The following is a 19,193-nucleotide window of genomic DNA, read 5'->3' as shown; positions in this document are numbered from 1 at the left end:
TAAATATTTAGCCTTTATCCTTTTTCTGAAAGTAGTCTAGTATATCCACAAATAGATAGCAGCTTTCTCACGCCAGACAATCCCCAGACTTTTAAAATTGCTTCTAAATTAGTTGGCAGCCAGAAATTATATGGAATAAAGCTAAGCCCCATGCTTCATGTTTGTTTTGGAGATTTTGATTATAGCTAGATTCCTGCTAGTGCTAGGCATATGAACCATTTGCCTTTAATGAATAAAAATGGAATGGTGAAGATCTGCACCTCCAGGGTGCAGTTTAAGTGATTATTATTATTTCTTTTGGTATGATGTTAGTGATTAAGCCTATACTTCAAAAATAGTTTTTCAGTGTGTGGTATTGTCATAACAATACCCAAGAATTCCTATGCAGAGCCATAGAGTTAGTACTGGTAGTTCTCTTCTAACTTATTGTAACTTACCTCTTCTAGGTATATTGTTACAGTCAACTCACTGTGATGTCACTTTTTAAAGTAAGTGAGGTGACAAAAGGGGTGGCATTGGGAGGAGTGCCTATCAAAAGGGACAAAGACCCGCCTGGTTTTCTCCTTCCCATTCTTCACTCGTAAGCCGATCCCATGATAGCTGGATACACAGTAGAAAATTTTATTGTATATAAGCCAGCTAGTTTTTTAAAGAGATTTTTTTAATGTAAAGATTGGTTGTAAAAATGTGATTAAGTAAAGTAAATTTGAAGACCTTCTAATTATAACACTATCAAAAAGGCCTTTTCCCCCCAGGGAAAGTCTTTTACTTAATTCACTAGTTATCATTAACCAACAAGGTGCTTTTATAGACATAACATAGATCAGTACATATTTATTTCCATTCTGCCTTTAGAATGAAACCGATATTATATTTTTCCAGGTATTTATCTTTAAAAGAGCAACATGTACCCTAATAGATTCTACTTTTAGAAGAAGTATGATCTGTGGTTAAGGCACTAGACTAGGACTCAGGAAATCTGGGTTATATTCTTGGCTGTGCCAAAGACTTGCTGTATGACCTTAGGTGAGTCACTTTGGATGTGATCCTGCAATTGATGGGACTACACAGTGCTTAACGCTAAATGCATGCTAAAGTGCTATGCTGGGTAAGGGCCAGACTATTCAGGACCTTGCAGGATCAAGCCCTTAATTTCTCTGTGCCTTAGTTCCCTGATGGTAAATCGGTATTTGCAGTCATCTTTTTAATTATAAGGGTCCAATTCCCACTACAGGTACAGCCATATTTATGTAGCCACTACATAATACTCCTATCTGACCCAGTTATAAACAAAGTTAAGTTGTGTCTTCACAGCAGCATTTTTAAAATCATAACCATATATTAACCGAGTCTGGAGGTCTGCAGGCTGTGTTATGTCTGCCCCTTCTGGGAAAATATGAGCAGTTATTCCATATGGCTTCTGCCGAAGACATGCACACAGAGCTAAGAACTCTGGAATGCCCTGTTGCACAGAAAGCAGAGAGGAAGGAGCCACACTGTTACAGGGTGCAGTTCGGGGGTCCCATCTACACTGTAAAACAGCTATCTATCAAATAGGTTGGCAAATAGTTGATCAGATGCAGACTAGGCCAATTACAAGGGTAAAATACTGTTAGCTGCTGTGGTCACTAACTGCATGGCAACCACACTGAGTGGACACAGACTGTTTGTAGACCCAGCCCTGTTACTGACTGGTGCCAAACTTGTTGAAAATATGCAGAGGTAGATAGCCTCTAGTTCATTACAAATACAGTCAAATCAGGGTCTTTTATATGCCGCTTCTGTTCCTGACCTGTTTACCCCAAAGTTTCAGCTTCCTGATGTAGATAGCTCCCATTCCTCAAACTCAACGAAAGGTCTGATTATCAAAAGAATTGTCATACTGTAATGGACTAGTATGTTGTCGTCGATAGTAGAGTCTTAAGAGGAAGATCCAAGAAACCCATAATGGACAATTACAGAAAAATAGTGCTCGGTGATAGGCTGATGTCCTTAAACGTGAGGGTTTATATTTATTTCTTCATAAAAAAACCCCCCCAAAACTAATTATTGGAACAGTGGATGTTCTCATTCTCCATAGACATGTCTAATCCTATTTGAGCACTCCCCTCCCCCACCCCCAAGGTTTTGCACTCAACGTCTAGTGGCAACGAGCACAGGCTACCTGTGCATTGTGTAAAAAACAATTGCCTTTTAGTTAGTTTTGTAGTTGTATTTTGAATGAGGTTAAATAGGAGATTTACTTTGTATTGTTCATTATTTTGTATATGGCCTTCGAATCTCTTCTCATTCACCTCCTTTCTAAACGATCTCTGGCTTTTCAGTCTTTCTTCAGGCCTGATCCAACATTAGTTGAAGTCAGTTGGAGCCTTTTTATTTATTTCGGTGGGGACTGGATCAGGCCCCAAGTATGGACATTTTTTTGTGCCGCTAATTATTTTTGTCACTCCTCTCTGAACGCACTCTATTTCTGTTACATACATTTTGAGATAGGGCAGCCAGAATGGAAGACACAGGGAGAGCATACCATTGATCATATAATAGTATTATATTATTTACTCATTGCTTAAGCATCCATATATTTTGTCTGTAGGAATTATCTTGTAACCAAGTCAGGGAACACCCATGTGGTCCCAACTCAGTATTATTAGTAGTATAGATGAGGCCCTAAGAAGCACAGAGGTTCTCTTTACTTTCATACCCTGTTCTACAGGGTAGAAACAACTTTTTTTATACTAAGGATTAAGATCTCTTGGCAGCTAATCAAACAGAAGAAAAAAGTGGATGATGACTAAGCATTGGTGCCTAATGTGTGTTCTGGAGGGGAAACAAATACCTCTCAGGATCCGTTGTGCACTGTTTGAAAACCTGGAAGGGAGAATTCAGGAGAAAATATGCAGACTATAGTATTTTCACTGTCATTCAGTGCTCCCAACATTATTTTCCACTTTTTCCCTGAACCATCTCTGTTTTTATCTTTCTATTTGTCCAACAAAGATTCCAGCATACATTTGAGCACTCTATTAAATGAGCACCTACACCAGTGCTAAAATGGATGTAGTCTATATTACTTTGTATTCCATTTGCTACAGCTATAAATTATATAGTAGTTTGGTTGGCTTTTTAGGAGATAATTTTTTATTCCAATAACATATTGATATGCTAAATCCAGTAAGAGTAGTAACTGCTGAGTTCAGTAAACACCTCGTGTTTTTAACTGTAGTCTTTAACAGAGTGGAGGATGGATGGAATAACCGACTGATGGAAATATGAGCACTAGGGAGAAGAGATTGCAGGTTGTAGAATAATTCCACATCACTTCAGAAAATATTTGGAAAATGGAAACTCTCCATGTTTATCATAAATTCAAGAACAAGCAAGAAAAAAAAAGCCAGATGAAATCACATTTTTCAAACTATATATGATTTTGTTTTTCCTGGGTTTCATATTATCTTTAAAAGCATGATTATAGTAGTTTGATCCTAGAGATTTTCCTACACTTCAAAAAAAAAAAAAAAAAAAAAAAAAGCTGAGAACAAAAGATTCCCAAAATGACAAACTCCACTGAAGCTAATCCTTCCCTCCCTGTCTTGGTATATCCCCTTCTTAGAGAACATAATTATGTCCATTTCCCTGTATACCTTCACAGTAATTCTCACTAAATGGTATTGTGAACATGTCAGGTGTAGGCATCCCCAGTGCATCAGCGAAAAAAGTTATATGTAATTCCAAAAAAAGTTTTCTGGTTTTATAGCTATTTTACTCTCTGGTCACTCAAAGAAATACATGTAACAATGTCGGCTAGACCCAACTCCGATTACTCTTAGTTAGGAAAAGCTGCACTGGTGTGAAAAACATAGCAGTATGCAATCTGCAAGCCAAAAAATTGTGATGTGAAGACAGATACATTACTCTCATCCTTGAAAAAAAATCACTGAAAATGTACATTGAGTTTAGTGCTGAAGCACCAGAAAACACAGCCGTTCAATTTTTCAGGGAGTTCAAGTTTTTAACTGCATTCTTTCAGTCCCCTAAGTTGAGCTTCGGGTGTTTGGGTTGAATGAACCCAGTCCTCAATGCAAAACTCAGTTGAAACTGTTGAAGTTTGAGTGGTTTCAGGTCGAAACTAGTCATTTTGCATGGTTTGATGCATATTTTAGTGAAATTTAGATTAAGCTTTTGTGAGTTAATATTAAAAAACAGCAAGAAAAAGCCCCTATGACCAGGCTAGTTTCATTCAATTTGATGTTTCATTGCAAATATTTTGAGCCTCTCTCCCCACCTCTTAGCATACTGTTTGTAATCATGCTAAGGTGCTTGCAACTGGGAATCCTGGAACTCTCATGCTTATAAAAACCTACTCTACCAGATCCTAGACTGTAGTCCTTGGAAGATTTTCCATTGGTCTCCAGAACGAAACATTTAGAGAGCCAAACTATAAGGATTGTTGGGCAAAGAGGTGGTTTGGGCAACAGGGGTACCATGCTGTCTAAAGTGGCTCAAAGCTGTGAGTGATAATCTCAGGTCAGACTGTCAGAAAATAGGGCAGACACCCCAAACTAGTGCTATATTCTATGATTAGATCTCTCCAAGTCAGTAACAAATGTGACTTCCTGGATCACTATATTAGTCTTACCATGGAGTCACAGTCAGTCCACTTAAGCCCTCCAGTTTATGTTGTCACCCAGACAAACTGGATTTTGTGAGAATGGTCACTATACTAAATTTCACATCGCATTGGGATTGGGAGTAATTTAAAGGATTGGTCACTTACTCCCAGATCAATTGGTACCCTGGATTTTACCAAAGACAACACTGGCAACTAATTCTCTAGTAAACTAACTAAAGATTTATTACCTAAGAAAAAAGTCATGAGAGTTGCTGAGAGGTTAAAACAGGTAAAATACATTAACAGGTGAGTCAGAGTTTGTAAATCCAAAATGATAGCAGAGATATAGTAATCTGTCAGTTCCAAAAGTCTCTCAGGGTACCCAGAATAACTCCAGGGGTCTCTGTCTACTTGTTCAGTATTTCCACCCTGTTGGAATCCAAACAGTCCAGAGATTCAGGATTATTCCTTGAAATCCATTTTATAGCTTCTTTGCACAAACAATTAGCCGACAGTCTCACTACTCACATGGGCATTTTCTGATGATAGTGAGTGAGGAATACACTTTGCATCTATGAACTCCCATTGTCATACACAAGGGCCCTTACTTTGAAGTTATCACTCTTCTTCATTTGCATTTTCCCAAAGCTTCAGCTGCATTTAATGGGTTATTTAGTTATAAGGATATACATAATGTGAACGCCTGTCATTACATAGGAATAGATAATTGAGAACAATACAAGTAACTGTTCATTAGTTTTCATGAAGTTCTAACACCTGAATACACTCTTCATTAACACACTGTTGATCTAGGGTTATTTAATTACAGGGTATACATAATGTACAAGTAACATAATAGCAAACTACAGGAGTCTGACAGACAAAAACAATACAGTCAATATCTCCTTTGATCTCGAGTACCATAGGAGTGAATGAGTTTGAATGCAGACTAGCAATTAACGCTTCTTTGATATTCACATAGAAGTGAATTGTCCTGAGATTCTGGCATGCACTGGCACCTGGACTGTAAGCATCACAAGGGGATCTCTTTCTCTTAAAGTGATCAACAGAATGAAAGAACTGTAGAATCACTGACTTACTCCTTTGTATCTAACCATTGCAGCAGATATACTATGTATATTCACAGTATTTAATTACATCCATTTCAGAGACCCCTGAAATAGCAAGGTACAACAGGGTATATTAAGACTTGCGGTCTTAACTCTGGACTTCCTTCAATTTGTTGCTTAAAGTCAGATCCATAATATTTGTTTAACAGTTTTTTTGTTTTTGTTTTTAATTTCTTTATTTCAATGATAGTAAAATAATTAATGGAATATTTTATTGGCATTGTATTGTGCCAGTGGTTCCCTTGACTGTAAGGTGCTATTGATGTTATGTTTCGTACATAGATCCTGAGATCAACCAGGAATGTAGGATGAGGTCACAAAGCAGAAACCTTCATATCATAGCAGCAAGTTCTCTTAATTTAATTTGACTCTGATACCTTAGCTGAATCCTGCAAACACTTAAACTTGTGGTTAAGTTTACACTCTGTGGGTAGTCCCAGTGATTTAAGGGGGACTAGTCACAAGATGTAAAATTAAGCCCATGCACACATTTAAGGCCCTGTTCCTGCAAAGTTTGTAAAGCATCTTGAGGATGAAAACAGGTGTTTAAGTCCTGACTATTAGCAGTTAACTCAGTAGGCATTAGAGTGCTAATAATATTGACACATAAAAACCTTAGTTGAAAACCATTGAAATGTAGTTAAAAACATGGAAGCAGTTCTTGTGCCTGCTGTTTCATTATGTAAATTCACTGCCTGACCATACTGTGAATTTCACCCTCAAAATAAAAAAAAATATAAGTTTAATTTTTCTCCAAATGTAGGCCCTGATTCTACAATGAGTTCTATGTGAATGCACCCTGAAGTCAGTGGGGCTTTGTGTAGGTGCAGGGTTTTGCTCTTGTGGAGCTCACCGTTAGGTGCAGGTCTTAGTTTGTGGCCTTGTGGCGAGACTTGTTTTTGTAAATTTTGTTTGTTTGTTTTTAAACCTTTTATGGTCCTGAGTTACAAAACTGTATTAAACCAAACCAAACCAAGAAAAAATCCATAAAAAAGAAAAACAGATAAGTGAGTTGAAAATAAATTTTGTTAGTACAAATAAATGCCATCAAATACCCTCTCCAAACAGTTTCTCCTACATTGGGATGCTGTATTGTGAAATGATCGTAAGAACACACATAAGCACATGAGTATGGCCACACTGGGTCAGACCAATGGTCCATCTCGTCTAATATCCTGTCTTCTTACAGTGACGAATGACAGGTGCTTCAGAGGGAATGAACAGAAAAGGCAATCATCAAGTGGTTCATCCCCTGTTATCTACTCCCAGCTTCTGGCAAACAGAAGTGAGGGACACTGAGAGCATGGTGTTGTATCCCTGCCCATCCTGGGTAGCAGCCGTTGATGGACCCATCCTCTATGAACTTATCTAAGTATTTTATGAATCCTGTTGTAGTTTTGGCCTTCAGAACATCTCTTGGCAAAGAGTTCCACAGGTTGACTGTGCATTGTATGAAGAAATACTTCCTTTTGTTTGTTTTAAACCTGCTGCATATTAATTTCATTGGGTGACCCCTAGTTCTTGTGTTTTGTGAAGATATACATAACATTTCCTTATTCACTTTCACCACACCAAGATTTCACCAGTCAAGATTTTACAGACCTCTGTCATATCACCTCTTAATTGTCTCTTTTCCAAGCTGAAAAGTCAAAGTCTTTTTAATCTCTCCTCATATGGAAGCTGTTCCATACTCTTAATCAATTTTGTTGTCCTTCAGTGTACCTTTTCCAATTCCAATATATCTTTTTTAGAGGCGGTGACAGATCTGCACGCAGCATTCAAGATGTGGGCATATCATGTATTTATATAGAGGCATTATTTTCGTTTCTGTTTTATTATCAATCCCTTTCCTAATGATTCCCAAGTTTCTATTAGCTTTTTTGACTGCTGCTGCAAATTGAGTGGATGTTTTCAGAGAACTATCCACAATGACTCCAAGATCTCTTTCTTGAATGGTAACAGCTAATTTAGACCCCCATCATTTTGTATGTATAGTTGGGATTATGTTTTCCAATGTGAAATATTCTGCATTTATCGACATTGAATTTCATCTGCCATTTTGTTGCCCAGTCACCCAGTTTTGTGAGATCCCTTTGTAACTCTTTGCAGTCAGCTTTGGACTTAACTATCTCAAGTAATTTTCTATCGTGTGCAAATTTTGCCACCTCCCTGTTTACCCTTAGGGGACACCACTATTTCCCCCTCTCTATTCTGAAAACTGACCATTTATTCTGGCCCTTCATTTCCTATCTTTTAACCAGTTAGTGATCCATGAGGAGAACTTCCCTCTTAACCAATGACTTCTTACTTGGCTTAAGAACCTTTGTTGAGGGAATTTGTCAAAGGCTTTCTGAAAGTCTAACTACACTATATCCTCTGGATCACCTTGGTCAACGTGTGTGTTGATCTCTTCAAGGAATTCTAATAGATTGGTGAGGCATGATTTCCGTTTACAAAAGCTGTGTTGATTCTTCTCCAACAAATTGTGTTCACCTGTGTGTCTGATAAATCTGTTCTTTACTATAGTTTCAACGAATTTGCCTGTTACTTAAGTTAGGCTTATTAGCCTGGAATTGGGAATCACCTCTGGACCCTTTTTTAAAAAATTGGTGTCACGTTAGCGATCCTCCAGTCATCTTATACAGAAGCTGATTTAAATGATAGGTTATGCACCACAGTTAGTAGTTCTGCAATTTCATATATAAGTTCCTTCAGAACTCTGGTCCTGGTGACTTATTACTGTTTAATTTATCAATTTATTCTAAAACCTCCTCTAACATCAATCTGGGCCAGTTCCTCAAATTTATCACCTAAAAAGAATGGCTCAGGTGTGGGAATCTCTGTCACATCCTCTGCACATTGTGTGTTATATATTGAAGAATGGGGATTTGCTGTGCGACCTGCAAGTGTCAGAGCTGAAATATGCAGAATTTTTGGCACTCGCCTTTCGTATAAAATACAGTAACTCCTCACTTAAAGTCATTCCGGTTAATGTTGTTTCGTTGTTACGTTGCTGATCAATTAAGGAACATGCTTGTTTAAAGTTGCGCAATGCTTCCTTATAACGTCTTTTGGCAGCCACCTGCTTTGTCCACTGCTTGCAGGAAGAGGAGCCCATTGCAGCTAGCTGGTGGGGGCTTGGAACTAGGGTGGACTGGCCGCCCCTCATCAGCTCCCCTCTCCCCTAAGTTCCCTGTGCGGCAGCCACCCAGCAGGCTATCAATTGCCAGCAGTTCAGTTGTCCCTCCCCCCACTGCCATGTGCTGCTCCTGCCCTCTGCTTTGGAGCTGCTCTCCAGAGCCTCCTGCTTGCTGGGGGGGAAGAAAGGGGGGCCTAATGTTAGGGTGTCCCTCTCCCCCCGCTCCTGCACCCCGCTTACCCCATCTCCTTAGAGCAGGGGGGACACACAACAGGGCTCAGGACGGAGGGAGCTTTCTGGCAGCAGCTGCTGCTGTCTCAGCTTGCTGATTAACTTAACAAGGCAGTGTACTTAAGAGTGATGTCAGGGTACTTAAAGGGGAAATGTGCATCTCTCTCTCTCACACACACAGTAGGGTGTGTGTCTCTGTCTCTGTCTGCCATGCTGTCTCCCCTCCCTCCATTCGTGCTGCCTTGTAGAGTGTGAGGCTACATTAACAACAATGAGTTAACCCTTGAGAGCTCAGCCAATTGCTAGTTCATTATTTAGCAGTAAGGCATTCCCTGGGAAATATCCACCCTCTGACTCCACCACCTGAACCAAGCTTCACAATCATCATCGCTGTGTACAGTATTAAATTGTTTGTTTAAAATTTGTACTCCGTGTGTGTGTGTGTGTGTGTGTGTGTGTATAGTCTTTTGTCTGGCAAAAAAAAAAAAATCCCTGGAACCTAATCCCCGCTATTTACATAAATTCTTATGGGGAAATTGGATTCGCTTAACATAGTTTCACTTAAAGTCGCATTTTTCAGGAACATAACTACAATGTTAAGTGAGGAGTTACTGTAGTACACTTTTTTATTTCTATCTAGGTTACCCATTGAGAATCAATAACAATAGTAATCATCTGTCACATTTTAAAGGCTGAGTCACATGCAGCTGCAGAAAACCTATACATCTGATGAACTGTAATAATGTTAATGAAAGTTTATTGATCAAAACAGTTCTTTCTGAGTACAGAATAAAATAGTCTTTGTTCTGACCCTTTGATAATAACCAGTTTGACCTTAAAGTCTGGAGAGGCTATTACAATTCTGTTAATAAATCACACCATGGTGGATCACTAAGACCTCTTTGCAATTTGAAATAACGTAGATATGAAATCTGAGTTGTTGGGGACAGTCTTCCATCTTTGGCAAGAGGGGGTTTAGTAAAGCAGGTGGAGGAGGAGATGGCTCGGGCAAGGACAGATTTGGCTTTCACAGGGCCCAGTAATAGGATTGTTATTCCACTGCAGAAACAACTGACCCAGAAAGGAGCATAGTGAAAAACTGAGCAGTGGAAGTGTGCAAACATGATGGGCTTGTAATATATACAATCAAGAAGGCTTAAAAAGTTTAAAAAGAAAGACTGAGCAACAAAGCAATTTAGTTTTGTCTGTTACAGTCAACAGTTTTTCTCCACTATGAAAACCATTCTTTAAATGGATAAAAAGCATGCCAAAATTAACACGAGCAATTGCCATCCAATGATAGTTTAAATTAGGGAGGAGTGGAGAGGTTTGGCTGCGATAAGAATTGTGTGAAGCTTTGCCAAAAACTAGTAGTATGAACCAAACATTTTCTAATGTTTGAAACTATCAGGTAATTTTAATAATTAAATGTCCTCCCCTTCCTTTTATTCAGCATCTGTGTTCATCTCAGTAACGTGTGGGACTGGAAATGGCAAAATGCAGCAGGACAAGTGTCCTGACAGTTCCATCTAGACTAGGGTTTCCAAACTGGGTTCGCGGCTTTTTCAGGGTAGGCCTCTGGTGGGCCGCGAGAGGCTTTGTTTACCTGAGCGTCTGCAGGTATGGCCGTGCGCAGCTCCCAGTGTCCGCGGTTCGTCGTTCCCGGACTCTCAGGTAAACAAAGTGTCTTGTGGCCCATCAGGGGCTTACCCTGAACAAGCTGAGAACCAAGTTTGGGAATCCCTGATCTAGAGCTATTAGAAATCTGATGACAGCCTGTTGTGATATTTCCAGTTCTGTCTTGTAGAGTCAAGTTGTTCAAGTAGTGTGTGTAAACTTCAGGAAACAAAATCACCTGTGTTGTATCTCCATAAACATCAGTGGGCTTGTGCCTAGTATAAACTCGGGTTCTGAACCTTCAGTACTGATCTGAACTGAACCTTTTGGAAGTTGTCTATCACTAATTTAAATGGAAGATGAAACCCTGAAAATGGTTTGCTCTGATCTGTACATCTGCTGGCTATCAACTTGTAGCCAACTTCAGAGTGTGCAGGACAATAATTAGAGGTGCATGGATTTTGCAAACATAACTATAGAAACCTATGTGGGGAAATCACTTGATAAGTTGCTTGCTGAAAAATACAGTCCCATGGCCCCAAGGTTTTTTTGAGTGAAAGAAAGTGACAGAAAAAAAAAAGACATTTGTAATAATTTGGGACAGTTTTCTCTTTTTAAAATAAAATGGAGAGTGAGTGAGTCCTGGTATATATCCCCTTGGCTCTTGCCAAATTGACTGTCAGTACTCTGGGACAGACAACTTAGAACAACCAAGGAAAGTCCACTTCAGACACAGGCTCTATAACCAAGCTAAGCATTCTGGAGAAAAAGAAAACAGCTTCTCCAAAGTTTCAGTTGGCATGGCAATAAGCGTGTTGCATTTATGTTGCCTAATTGACCCTTTAGGCTTTCTGAATAAGAAGTGTGTGCGCGCACATACTCAGGGACGGGGAGGGGCGGTAGTGCCTACAGACTTCACATTATTCAGTCTGAAAGCATGTGGCTAATGTGTTAGAGGCAAGTGCCCCATTTCCCCCCTCCCTGCCAACAATCTTTCGGTTTTAGCTCTTGGACAATAAGAAACTAAAGACAGTAAAAGCAAAAAAATGGCAGACTAAGATTTAGTTTTATTCAAAGCCGGAAAAAGTTTCCATTATAGTTTCGAAAGGGGACACTGGGCATTTAATTGTCTTCAGGTAGCTGGCTAATAGCCTGCTTTCCTTCCTATTGTTCTTTTTGCCCTCTTGCTCCTTGTTCCTTTCAGTGCTGCATTTAGAAAGAGCTGCAAAGTTTAAGGAAACTAGGAGCTTTTTTCCGTTGCTTAGCAATAAGAGCTACATTGTGAGGAGAAATGGGGCATAGCTTTTTTTTTTTTTTTTTTTTTTTTTAGAACTGACCAACTGAGAAACCTTCACTGCCTTTGTGCTGCTGTTAAAGCTATGCTGATGGGTCCTATTGAGCTCAGTAGCCTTGCAGTAAAAATCATTTTGGCACAAAGAAATAGGAATCTAACCAAAACTAATTTTTAAAGGTGACCAGCAAAATAAAAAAGAATACATTGGCATCCCATGTTTTTTATTTCCTTATAGTATTTAAAGAACCTATGAGAGTTCCATTCCCCTCCCCTCCACCCACCCATTGTCTGCTTGAGATTTAGATTCAAATTTTAGGTGTTCTTTACCATGGAAGACTTTCTGTGATGACCAGAGAACTAGTGAAGCGATGACATCACAAGGGGCAGGAGTGGCAGCTGAGCAATTGGGTCCTGATCCTGAAAATTGCTCCTTTCAGTTTACATTTGGGTCAAGGGTGTCCTTACCCTTTGACAGACTAGGTTTAGGTTAAGAAACAATAGGAATTGTGTTTTTTAAAATACCTTTTGCTTTGAATTTTTAACTCTTTGACTACATTTTTCCGTTGCCTTTCACATAAGATAAGAGGGAAGGTTCTCTCATGGATCAGTAACTGGTTAAAAGAGAGGAAACCCAGGGTAGGAATAAATGTTCAGTTTTCAGAATGGAGAGAGGGATCTGTACTGGGATCAGTGCTGTTCAATGTATTCATAAATTATATGGAAAATGGGGTAAACAGTGAGGTGGCAAAATTTGCAGACGATACAGAATTACTCAAGATAGTTAAGTCCAAAGCAGAATGTGAAGGTTTCTTATGTCGAGTCTGTGAATAAATTATTTTCTTTGCTGCTGATGAGATCCATGGTTCTAACAGTCTTAACATCCTATTCATGGAACTATCACACTATGTTATCATTGTCTCATTAACAGCATAGATGAAATATGGATGCATCTATTTTGCATATGAGTAATCATTACCCTTTGATGACTTGCTGGGCAAAGTGAGACAAGTTGTTCTCTGTTTTCTGATGCACAGGTATCCACATCACTAACATCAACACCATCCATGGTCCTTAAAACATGACTAGTACCATTGTTATATGTTAACCTTGTGGCCGTCTTTGTGGAGAATTGATGGATTAACTAGACAGGAGTCTCTGCTCCAGTTTAGAATTGAGACCATTGGCAGAGCGATCGCTGATCTGTGGATAAACAAAGGGTTTCAGTATCTAGGGCTGTCCATCTGGCAACTTTCGGAATTGATATATTGACACACAGAAAAATAGAAAACTCATTTAAAAAGCTTTGTTTTGTTGGGTTCACAAAACAACTTTAATTTTTATGTAGGCCAGAAAAACATGAATCCAGTAAAAACTCAGTTTTATAGATGAAAATGAACTGACCTTAAATCAGAAATATGGTAGTATATTATACATCTATAGTGTATGTATTATAGCAGGTGTGGGCAAACTACGGCCCGTGGGCCGGATCTGGCCCACCAGCTGTTTTAAGCCGGCCCTCGAGCTCCGACTGAGGAGTGGGATCTGGGGCTTGCCCTGCTTCAGCCGGGGAGCAGGGTTGGGGGCTGCTCCACATGCCTCCCTGCAGCTCCCATTGGCTGGGAACCGCGGCCAATGGGAGCTGCAGGCGAGGTGCCTGCAGATGGGGCAGCGTGCGGAGTCACCTGGCCATACCTCCAAGTAGGAACCAGAGAGGGTACATGCCGCTGCTTCTGGGAGCTGCTTGAGGTAAGCACCGCCTGGAGCCTGTACCCCAAACCCCTCATCCCCAGCTCCAGTCTGCACCCCTTCGCATACCCCAACCCTCTGCCCCAGTCCTGATCCCACTCCTGACCTCCGAACCCCTCAGTCCCAGCCCAGAACACTCTCCTACACCCCAAACTCCTCATCCCCAGCCCAGAGCCCATACCCTCAGCCAGAGCCCTTGTCCCTCCTCCCGCCCCAGCCCAGAGCCCCCTCCTGCACCCTGAACTCCTCATTTCTGGCCCCACCCCTGAGAGTTGTGACCATGTGGCTCAGCTGCCTAGTCCCTAAGCATAGTGATGACACTTCAGACTCCTGCTGTAGCTTAAACATACTCTCTTCCGGAATCCTACTGAAGGTGTGAGCCTTTTGGGTTACAGTTTAACTCTCTCAAGGGCTACATGGTAGTTGTAGCATAGAACAGCCACACTTTGCACAGAGTTCTGCAACGCTGTTGCTCTTTACTTAAACACACAAGAAACCTACAGATCTGTATGAAAATTGTAAATCATATATGGATTTTCCCCTCTTCAGCTCACCCTTCCCTTGGAAGTCCTTGGAGAACTGTCTTTGTTCTGGTAGATGGGTCTAACTCACTGGTCAGCCTCAACAGGTGACCATATAGTCCTACCACATGACTTAGTGGCCAGGTGATCTCTCTCCTGATAAACCAGTTCTTCTGGTTGGGAGCCTGTATTTGTCTAGTGCTATTGCATATCATTGGTTGGGCACTTAAGTCAACGGTCCTGTTTTGAAATTTCAGTCTAACATGACACTGAAGCTCACAGTGAATGCACCTAGACTCCACATTCAGAATGGAGTTTGCAGCTTGATAAAGATGCATACAGAGAGTTCACTGAATTAATACATTGTATAGATAGATTTCCAAAATCATCACAGCTTCTCATTACAAGAATCTTATAGCTTTGCCAGACTTTAACCATTTGGGCTGAAATTTTCCATTCTGGATGTTTGCTTCTGGCTGAAATTTTTTTGAAAAATTTCAGCCAACACAGTTCAGGTGTTTCTGAGAATGAGGCTAGGGAAAAATACGTTGTTTGACCATGTTAAAAATGTCTAATAACCTTTTATTTGAGAAATTCTAGCACTCCCGGGCTTTGGCACAGGGACTTGAAATTTGGCAGTGGGGTGGCCTTTTGCTCTCTCTGTGAAAATCCTCCCAAATTTGGTCAAGATAACTGCAATTTTCCAAAAGCTTCCTGCACATGCTTTGTAGAGACTTGATAGATCTTTTCAGCTAAATTCCCTAAAAATTCTAACTTCACTGGGCATGTTTGAGCCCGGGTTTGCGGGGGCCTGAGCAGGACTTTCCCTACAATTGGAGCTCTGTGATGTTGTAGGCCAAGCACAGGAACTGCTAACAGTGAGCCTGTCTCTACTGTGCTCTCAGTGAACCACCTGCTGGTGCCGAGAGTGAGGAGGAGGCTGTGCAGAGGAGTATGGTCATTGTACAGTCAACCCTGGCAAATGGCAGAGCATTGGAAATATGCACAAATCTTGGGAATGCTGTGTGTTTTGTGGCTATAATCCCATATCATTTCGGATATGGGGGAAGTAATTCCCCTCTCCTTCTGATGGAGTAATTAGCAGGATCTCCAACAGTGGGAATTTGCAGCGATTCCAGTCCCCTGTGTGGCCTGTGCGTGCGTGCGGAGGGGAGTCTAAAGGGAGGAAGAGTGAATCTGCATGAGGTGATTGATCTGTCTTAGTATTTCATAGTGGCTCCTCACAATGGTATCTGAGTGCCTGGTCCTTTCTGTAGGTATTACTTTACTCCCCTCTTGCCTCATCTTGCCTCCCCCTCCCCATTGAAAAGGAGCCAACTTTTTGGTGAAATGCAGCATAGTTAAAGTACTGGAGTAATAGTTACTTTTATGCATACCCTCCATCACCATAGTTTCAGTTATTAGATACATTGTAAAAAGCTTTAGGACAAAAATGAATAATACCACATTCAATTGAAACTGTGGTGACAAATTGAAAATAGGCAGAATGTACCATTTTCCTGTATCTAGCACATCAGATACTTCCTGTTCTCGTCATGCTTTTTATAAACTAAAGTAATCAGATGTTAGTAAAGCACCGTTCCTTTTTCCTAGTTATGCAGTAGAATTGGAGATTGTAGGCAAATCTCCCAGTCCCCATAGTGACAGCAGAACATTTATCTAATTAGTAGTTTCCTTTTTGGCATTTCAGTGAATAAATTAGCATTTCAGTTGATAATCTGGTCTACTGGGAAAAAGTTTCCCAGAGTAGTGTTTAGCCTCATTTCTTTTTCTCTAAAGATTGTATTTCCAGTTTTGTGTAGATTGATATTCCTTCTTAGTCAAAAAGATACATGCTCTAGTTATGGAACTTAATGTAGGTTTTTTTTAATCCCTAAGAATCAAAGAGTTAACTTTGTTTACATTTTTCTTTCCAGTAATTGAGCCTTCTGTATGTGCCATGCCATTTAAATGTCTACTTCCCAGAAGAATTTAGAGGGATAACTGTGAATAGCTCATGTAAAAGCAATGTTGTTGTTTTTTTCCAAAGAAAAATCTAAACAGAAGTGAACAGATTTTCCAAATCCTAGATTTGGTAGTAGCACAATGATTGTAGACAGACTGTGATTTCAGGTTTCAGAGTAACAGCCGTGTTAGTCTGTATTCGCAAAAAGAAAAGGAGTACTTGTGGCACCTTAGAGACTAACCAATTTATTAGAGCATAAGCTTTCGTGAGCTACAGCTCACTTCATCAGATGCATATCGTGGAACCTGCTGCAGGTTCCACGATATGCATCTGATGAAGTGAGCTGTAGCTCACGAAAGCTTATGCTCTAATAAATTGGTTAGTCTCTAAGGTGCCACAAGTACTCCTTTTCTTACTGTGATTTCAGTTACTCTGGCATAAATCAAAATATACTTTTTGCCTCCTGATCCAAGCAATAACCTAAAATAATTTTTTAATCTGAGCAATAGATATCTTTCCTTGAATCTCTTCCTGAGTCAATGATATCGAATTCACTGGAGGGCTGAAGTGTGTGTGTGTGTCTATATCTATCTATCTATCTATCTATCTATCTATCTATCTATCTATCTATCTATCTATCTGTGTGTGTCTAACAAACATTTGGCTGCCTATGCCAGCTAGGGCTGAGAGCACTGAAGGAAGAGTGTGCTTAGTCTTTGGTGGAGTTTGAGGGCTTAATAACTCAAATGGCTCCTTTAGAAAATTAAGAACTAGTATTGGTCTCCAAATAAGAGAATGCTGTCTGGTCCTCCTTTGCTAGAAGAATAGTGAGTGCAATGTGGACCTCAGGACTTGGTGGAAAAGTGAAAATGGCGGAAAACAGGTGCTTCAACAGGAACATGTGCTGTAAGATTTCCCTTTTTCTGCGGCAAAAAAATTGGCATATCCAAAAGAAGGGCAGTGTTTTATAATTTATTAATACAAATAATTACACTATTTTGATTTTTTTCCTTACAGCTTGATGACTGTACACTGCAACTGTCCCATAATGGTACCTATCTGGATTTAGAATCCACCTTAGCAGAGCAAAGGGATGAATTGGAAGGTTTCCAGGAGGATGCTGGGTAAGTAAAATATTTATCAGATTTAAATGAAAGACGTATTTATCAGGACACGTTGAAATGATGGAGATGTGGGCACTTAAACTGGTGCTTTGAGACTCAAATAAGAAAGCAGAAAAGCATAACCTTCATATCTTTACTCACAAGCAGTTGCATTCAATTCCATTTCTAGAAGCAAAAGGTTTTTTTTTTATTCTTTCTTCACTTTTGTGTCTTTTTCCAAACAAAGACTGCTTAGTGTATGAAATCTTCTAGGCTGGATCTTTTTTCAAACAGTCCTATATAATTTCTGTAGCTTACCCTGATTGGTACCTAGTTCTAGTATGTAGAACTCAGCAATATTTGTGCTTCCTCTGTAACCCCACCAAGAACCTCGCTATACCCTGACTGTTACTGTATATCTGCTACCAGTTCTCTGCCAAATGATGGCATTTGAGATGTAGACTTCAATGACCTGGTTTTTATGACTATAGGCCTGATCCAGAACCCATTGAAGTCAATGGGAAGATTCCCATTATGAAAATTTTTGAGAGAGAGAGAGTGTCTCTCTCTTACAAAACACTGCTCAATGGAGCATATTGAGTATAATATTATAATATAGCTCCTAATAAACTGACTATTTCTGATAACAATTGATACTGAGAACAAAGAAACTTACTGATCATCACATACGTTTATAAGTAAATAAATGAGTAGAGTTTGGTGTCTGCCTGATTTCTGCTGGACCTTCAGGTGACTGCTTATGACAGTTATCTTTATTTTTATTCAAGTTATAAAATGTACAATTTAAAACCATTTCTCCCCCTCCGCCCCCGTTGCATTTTTGTACTTTACTAGGTTTGCATGTTTGTAATTAAGGGCAGGTTTAGACCCTTAACATTTTGAGTATAGGCTTCGCATATATCACTAGATTGGCAGTACCAAAAGGGCACAAATTAGGGTTGACGTTGGTTAAGTCAGGGGGTCGTGAGGTTGTTACGGGGGAGTCACGAGCACTGTTCCCTCTAAGCTGTGTGCATGTGCGTGCACACACAGATCCTACACCCCACGCACACGGCGAAACACCGAGCGCACAAAAATTTGCACAGAAGCACAACAATTTGCACAGAAGAAACCTTTTGCACACACGGCCTGTCGAAAACTAGAGGGAACATTGGTCACGAGCTGCCAGCCTCCACCCCAAATCCCGCTTTGCCTCCAGCATTTATAATAGTGTTAAATATATAAAAAAGTGTTTTTAATTATAACGGGGGTCACACTCAAAGGCTTGCTATTACGAAAGGTGTCACCAGTACAAAAGTTTGAGAACCACTGGATTATGTCTTGTTGCCAATGACAAATTTGGCTCTTTGATTAGTTTATTCATTTTTTTATTTTTCTTCCTATCCATTTTTTAATGTTATACAGAGGATTACAGATATGGTCTTTCTGTAGTTTAATATTTTTTTACCAATCTAAATTGCATCTTCGTTGATTACAGTATGGTGAAACCAAAGGAATGACAAAAATCAGTTGCATAATGGATATGACCTTCTAATAAATGTGGAACAGCATTTTAATCAGTACATTTGGGAATATTTTATGGTGGTTTCTTAAGAAAGGACATTGTCTATAAATGGTGGTCTCCTTAACCATAAAAGATTTTACATATGTACGCAAAAACTGCTATGTATGAAAAAGATAGGATAGTTATTTGGCAGGTAAACATGGTGTCCTATTACAAGAAGGAAATGAACTCAGTTTATGTAATTTTTTTTTAAGCAAGCTGTGTTCAGATAGGCTTTGCTTTGAACTTTATTGCTGCTCCTTGTTATTTTGA

General features: G+C 39.8%; 1 protein-coding gene across 6 annotated transcripts in view; it reads left to right on the top strand.

Moving 5' to 3' along the window:
- FHOD3 (formin homology 2 domain containing 3) overlaps nucleotides 1-19,193 on the top strand; it is a 625,903-nt gene that overhangs the window by 41,051 nt on the left and 565,659 nt on the right. For all 6 annotated transcript variants that reach the window (XM_073332694.1, XM_073332693.1, XM_073332692.1 and 3 more), the window contains exon 2: nucleotides 17,271-17,377. In XM_073332694.1, the coding sequence (XP_073188795.1) occupies nucleotides 17,271-17,377 (107 nt within the window). The remainder of the gene's footprint in view (nucleotides 1-17,270; nucleotides 17,378-19,193) is intronic.

This window comes from Lepidochelys kempii, chromosome 2, assembly GCF_965140265.1.
Source record: "Lepidochelys kempii isolate rLepKem1 chromosome 2, rLepKem1.hap2, whole genome shotgun sequence".
NCBI lineage: Eukaryota > Metazoa > Chordata > Testudines > Cheloniidae > Lepidochelys > Lepidochelys kempii.
Note: the sequence above shows the minus strand (reverse complement) of the source record. Positions and strands in the feature narration are given on the sequence as shown.